Genomic DNA, 6001 nt, shown 5'->3' with positions numbered 1-6001 from the left:
GCCACTTCAACCGACTCCGAACACCTCCACCGACTCTGACTTTTCAGTATGACCTCGTCCGCTTCCAGTTTAACAAAAAAAAAATTAAAATTTTTTTTAAAAAATCGACCTAGACGCCAGGTCAGTGCCTAGTGATCTATGTAATATCAGATGACATATGGCGTCAACTACGCTCATAAATCAACAAGCAAATACGTTTTCGATCTAATTAACCCAATCAATTACTGACCATAGTGTTTATATAAAAATAAAATAATAAAGTAAAAAGTGACGGATCACCGCACCTGAGCTGCAACAGTATGAGATCGAGTAGGAAACAGCTTGGTGATGCAAGCCGTGTTGAATCCGTGCTCCGAGAGCCCGATCGCCCGCCGGCTCCGACGACGACGGCGTCGTAGGTGTGGTCGACAATCGTGTACGCCGATCTATCCCCAACCTAAACATCGAAAGGATAAATTCTTAAGCGGATCGAAACCCTAGATCATCGATCTGAGCCGTGATCCGAAGCTCAGATCCCTGATCCGAATAAAGAGAGAAGGAGAGAGATTTGATTACCGTAGTAGATAGAAACCTTGAGGCGATCGAGAGGTTGTGCTTCGGCGAGAGGCGAAGGCCTCGGTTCACGAAAGAGCGCCACATTCTCTCTCTCTCTCTCTCTCGAGCGATGAGGAGCTCTGAGTTCTCTGTGATTCTTGCGCGCGCGAGTGCGATTGTGATCGACGAGAGCGGCGCTGGGTAAAATGGTGATTTTATTTTTATTTTTTTATTTTTGATGATTTATTACTGGGCTTTGTGCTGCCCACGCTCCGTCGGAATTGTTGGGAATTACGGGAGTGCCCCTTAGGAGGACATGACCTGTTGGGATGGCGCACGGTTTATTCTCTCGTGACGTGGATGGTCTAATGTAGAAGGGTTTTCTTTTTCTTTTTCTTTTTTTTAAACAAATTTTCATAGTAGACCTTTTCAAAAACTTAATCACCAAAGTCGACTAAGTTGCAACTTATTTAGCAATTTCGACCTAATTTTAGGCACTATGTTCTCAATCCCGCGAAGTTAGTCGACTAAATGGTTAACTTCAAGAGAGTTGGACTTCAATTACGCGAATGGTCTTGATTTCGAATCTCATTATCGCCAACATTATTTTATTTTTGGCTAAGATTTGAAACCATGCATTTTTAACTCATAACTTAACTTTTAATCTCTCAACCACTTGACCAAGTATATGAGATTGTGAATATTGTGTAGTTTGTAGGCTATAAAATCCACGGGAATATTAATCCCCATGGAGTTCAATAGAGATCTAAATTCTACGGGATTGAGAATCCTGTAGAGTTTAATTTTTTACTAAACTACACAAAATTCTCAATCTCATGTAGTTCATAGAACTTATTTATCAAATCAACCCAATTTCAACCAACACTCCTGACGTGGCTAAAAGCCTAAAACTAGATCAAATTAGATAAATAAGTTGCAACTAAGTCGAAAATAGTAAATATTTTTCACAAAGGATCTATTTAGAAAATTTGTCCTTTTAGTATTATTAAATCTTCAATAACTGCGTATTAGTCCCTCAAATCTTGTAAATTGCATATTAGTCCATTAAAATTTACAAGGTCTTGCAAAATGCTCCATATAGGTAACATATGTTAGTTTTGAGGGAAATATTCCGTCAATTCTAATGTTTGGAGGCAAATGACCATCCTACCACTCTTTATGCTCCTGAACTCATTTCTTAATAGGTTTAAACTCCATACCCGCTTGAAAACCCCAAACTCGCTTGAGTTCTTCTCTAATGGTTAGAAAAGAACTCTAATCCAAAATTGAGCTTCACAAATATTTGAAACATTAGAGAGAGGAGAAATTCGTTGATTGTAGGTGTTAGGTTAGGAGTTAACGCAACCTTGGTCAGGTCTTAATTGAAAACAAAGAGAATATTTTGCAAGAATTTGTAGGATTTTTAAGGGACTAATAACAATTATTGAAGATTATATATATATATATATATATATGTATGTATAGAGAGAGAGAGAGAGAGAGAGAGAGAGAGAAAGACTCCTATCAACTTAAGTTGATGTCCATCAAACTTCCTAGCCACTCATTTATTAATATAAAAAATATTTTCATATCATGTAAGGATCTCTAGACAATATGAGTGGCTAAATATGTAGCTAACGAGTTTTCATGCTTCAAAGAAAACTAGATAATCAAATTTTTAGTAACACTATCAAATACATCGTTAGTAACACTATAAAATAAATATCGCTTAGTAACAAAACTGTTAGCCTATGAAGGCCTTTCGCTATACCATATTGCACTGCTAAAAAATAAGGTATCCTAGACGGAAAATTCCGTCTAGGATACTCAGAATTCCGTCTAGAATGTGTATTCTAGACGGAATTCCGTCTAGAATAGGCGTCTAGGATGTTTCCGTCTAGGATGTAGTATTCTAGACGGAAATTCCGTCTAGAATACATTCCAGACGGAATATTCTAGACGGAATTCAAAACCGTCTAGAATACATCCTAGACGAATTATTCTAGGCGGAATTTCCGTCTAGAATAATGCATCCTTGACGGAAAAAATTTCCGTCTAGAATAAGTATTCTAGACGGAAATGTCCGTCTAGAATACTTATTCTAGACGGAAATTAATTTTTTTATTTTTTTTATTTTTAAAAAACATCCTAGACGGAATTTGAGCATCCTAGACGGAATTTCCGTCTAGGATACTATGCTACAGTAGTTTTTTTTTTTGCAGAATCTACTTTGAGTGTATGTACACAATATGTACACAATATTGAACAACAAAAAATTATATTCATATCCAACACAATCTAATTATATTTCAATATTAAATCCCATTATATTCAAATAATACATTCACCAAAATAATAAAGAGATACATAAATTGTTTACAAACTTTTACATAAATTGAGATTCTGCATCTTCATAGCGTAAAGAGCAGACCTACCCTTTAGAATGCATCTTCTCTAAAATAGAGATTGCTTCAATAGCAATACAAGCAACCATTTCTGTTGACATTCTGCAAAGAGAAACAGTCAAGATTACATACTTACACAAACAGTAACTTAAGAAATTCACAAAAGAGGTTCAAATACTCACGCATAGGAGTTATTATTCCAAACATCCCATACCAAACATCCCATAGACTCCCAACATATCCATCACCTATACAAATAACGGGGTGATCATAGCAACATATATATAAACATAATACGAAAGAAATCCATAACTAGGACGTTTATTATCAGTTACCATGACATAATAGTCCCCTTGGCGACCCTTGTAATAAACACGAGGTACCCCATGAAGAAAAGCCAAGGGTATTGCATAAATGAATGTACATCACATAAGTTCTGTTATTAGGCTACCAACCATAATTCAGGAAACAAGCATAAGAATGCTTACTTGTATACTTGCCACTCATAAGGTGGTCCATAATTTCAGCCTTTACTGCTTCTATGCTCGAACTTTAGACTAATCTGATAACAAAATTTTAGACTATGTATCGCGTTAAAGTTTCATTCAAACAACAACAATAGAAGAAAATAGATCTATATACTCAACTTATGGTCCATGCAACAAGAAACAATATCATTGACTAACCTGAAACTTAGACCTGTTCATTGGAAATGAAAGAGTCATTCATAAACGAAGACCTACATCAACATTTGGACTTGAAAATTAGGATGAAGAAAGTAACAAACACGTAGATATAAGCTCATGTTATAGAAATTGTACTGACATTTCACCAGAACTACGATGCGTGTCAATATTGGATAAGCAATTGGCAAGCCATCCTTCTGAAGACTGATCCAGGCTTGCGTTGGCAAAAGTACACCTATCATCTAATGCAAGTTGTATTATAAGCACCATACTAAGATAATTTTCTCAACTCTTAACATAAATCATTACGGTGTCAAAGCCAACCTGAGAAGACTGATCCTCTAGGTTCTTCCAACCCTTTATCAGTCTTATCTGAGTTTGTGTTTTCCCCTTAGTTATATATAGTTAGGAGAAATCTCGAGAGATAGCAAAGGAGAAAAACTTACCTCCGAAATGCGACTGATAGCCAAAATTTCCAGTATTACTAGTAGGAGTGTGTTCCCCCAATGTGTGCAACAAAATTGTACATATATTAAGAAGATAAGACCACATAGGGGACATACCGAGCTCTGAATCTTTCCAGCTATATTTCCCATCATATTTCCAGCTAAGGAATTCTCGTCTCCGGACAAATACAGATGGAAACCACTATATTTACCATCATCTCTTGTGAAAAAATGCTTTGCTTGTCCATCTGTTGTATGTTTTGGTAATGATACCAATTTCTGACGGTAGCAAAACGAAAAGTGTCAATGAAGTACAAATGGAGGACGACGAAAATGCTAGAATCTGAAAGGCAACTGGAAACAATAGCGGGGTAATGCATACCTTGCTAGAGATCTGAGAAATGGTATGCTCATCTTCATTTAAGATACATCAACAAAAATAACAATTAACTTCAAACCTACGGAACTAACAATACTGGTTCATGACAATATTTAAAAACCGATTATATGTGAACGATAACAGGAAACAAAAAACTTTCTTTGTGATCAATAACCATTACACTTTACTGATGATCGATTAGAGTACTAGAATACAATAAACAGAAAACAAAACATCCAATTGCGATAAGCAAATTTACCCTTCAATCTACATGAATTAATTCTCCGAAAGCCTCAACCAGTAGGCTCTATGAATGCAAATATATAAAACACCAAATTGATGATAAAAAAAAGTAGAACAATGCAATTAGTAATCCATCCAAATGTAAACTCCTAAAAATGGGGTTTCGCACAAACTTCACACAAAGAACACAAACTCATCAAATTTATCATCAAAGACTCCAACTTTATCATCTAACTTACATATTAACACGAAAGTTTACAGAAAACAGAATACCCATTTGGATATAGGACCAAAATCAAAGAAAAATGGAAGTATTCGGCCGATGGCAGTTTGGTAATTTGGAGTAATGGAGAAACCTGACCTCTGAGAACTGAGGAGAGTGATAGCCGCAGCTCGCCATGGCCGACGACGACGACGACGCGGATTTTGAGAGGGAAGGGCAGCGGAGGCCGGAGAGCTGGTGACGGGATTCGACGGGGAAGAAGGTTTTGCTGGATCCCCGGCGATCTTGAGCTTCTAAATTGCTTTTTGGTGGTGGAGGCCGTGGAGGGAGAGGGAGTAGAGTGGGGGGAGGGGTCGAGGGTGAGGTTGAGGAGGGAGAGGGTGAGGAGGGGGAGGCGGTGGAGGGAGGAGTAGGAGTTGAGGATTTGGGGGGTGGGGAGGCGCTGAAAATTTCGATTTGGGGGAGGGGAAAAAGAAGGGCGGCTGGGTTTTGACGCTTTAATTTTTTTTTAAATTTCAACGTACGCTAGACGGAAATTTCTGTCTAGAATATGTGGAAATTTTTAAAAAAAAATAATAAAAATAAAATAACCGTCTCCCCCACACACTAGGTGGAATGCACGTATATTGCACGTGGTAAAATATAAAAATGCTTAATTTTTATAGATATTTTTCACTTTTAAAGTAACATATAACTTAGGAATGGTAACATCATTACCAATAGTTTTTACAAACAAAATATTATTTCTTACCTGCGTAAATACGGTAATACTTTCTCCTTCAACATATATTGGCCCGCTCTACAATAGCAATTTTTTTCGCTCTAATAATATATTATGATTCTACTATCCTATTATTTATGAGAGAAACCTCTTAATTTACTTCTAATGATATAATGAAAGAGTCATAATACATTTCATAATTAGCTGAATTCAACAAATGAATGTGAAGTCTATTTGCATACTCAGTATAGGTCAGTTAAGATAAAAATCGGATTTAAAATAGATAATTAGATTATCATATAGGTTCAAGAGAGATCTTATGGTGGCAATATGCTCAAAAGAGAGGAGCCTAAGAAAAATATGT

At 36.5% G+C, this 6001-nt stretch overlaps 1 protein-coding gene across 15 annotated transcripts; it reads right to left on the bottom strand.

Annotated features, from left to right (window-relative positions):
• LOC109850141 lies at positions 2861–5387 on the bottom strand. 15 transcript variants are annotated; one of them, XR_002249359.1, is made up of 7 exons: positions 4189–5377; positions 3950–3997; positions 3765–3867; positions 3626–3678; positions 3428–3501; positions 3122–3187; positions 2861–3041 (listed from the first exon to the last, which is right to left on the bottom strand). XR_002249359.1 is itself a non-coding variant. In XM_020420074.1 (7 exons), exons 1-5 carry the CDS (start codon positions 5091–5093, stop codon positions 3665–3667), a joined length of 483 nt encoding a protein of 160 aa, XP_020275663.1. In that variant the 5' UTR covers positions 5094–5387; the 3' UTR covers positions 2861–3041; positions 3122–3520; positions 3626–3664. The 15 variants fall into 15 exon arrangements, 2 of the variants coding, with proteins under 2 accessions (XP_020275663.1, XP_020275662.1); XR_002249361.1 differs by having other exon boundaries at positions 3765–3860; XR_002249354.1 differs by having other exon boundaries at positions 3765–3860; positions 4072–5376.

This window comes from Asparagus officinalis, chromosome 7, assembly GCF_001876935.1.
Source record: "Asparagus officinalis chromosome 7, Aspof.V1, whole genome shotgun sequence".
Lineage (NCBI taxonomy): Eukaryota > Viridiplantae > Streptophyta > Magnoliopsida > Asparagales > Asparagaceae > Asparagus > Asparagus officinalis.
This window is presented reverse-complemented; position numbering and strand designations above follow the sequence as displayed.

Bases quoted from the DNA above. Each gene is read 5' to 3' on its own strand.
- LOC109850141 (XM_020420074.1), bottom strand. From the start codon at position 5,093: ATGGCGAGCTGCGGCTATCACTCTCCTCAGTTCTCAGAG. The intron at 4,351-5,054 runs GTCAGGTTTCTC...TGCTACCGTCAG, and splicing joins ACTCTCCTCAGTTCTCAGAG to AAATTGGTATCATTACCAAA. The intron at 3,868-3,949 runs GTTGGCTTTGAC...AACTTGCATTAG, and splicing joins TAGAGGATCAGTCTTCTCAG to ATGATAGGTGTACTTTTGCC.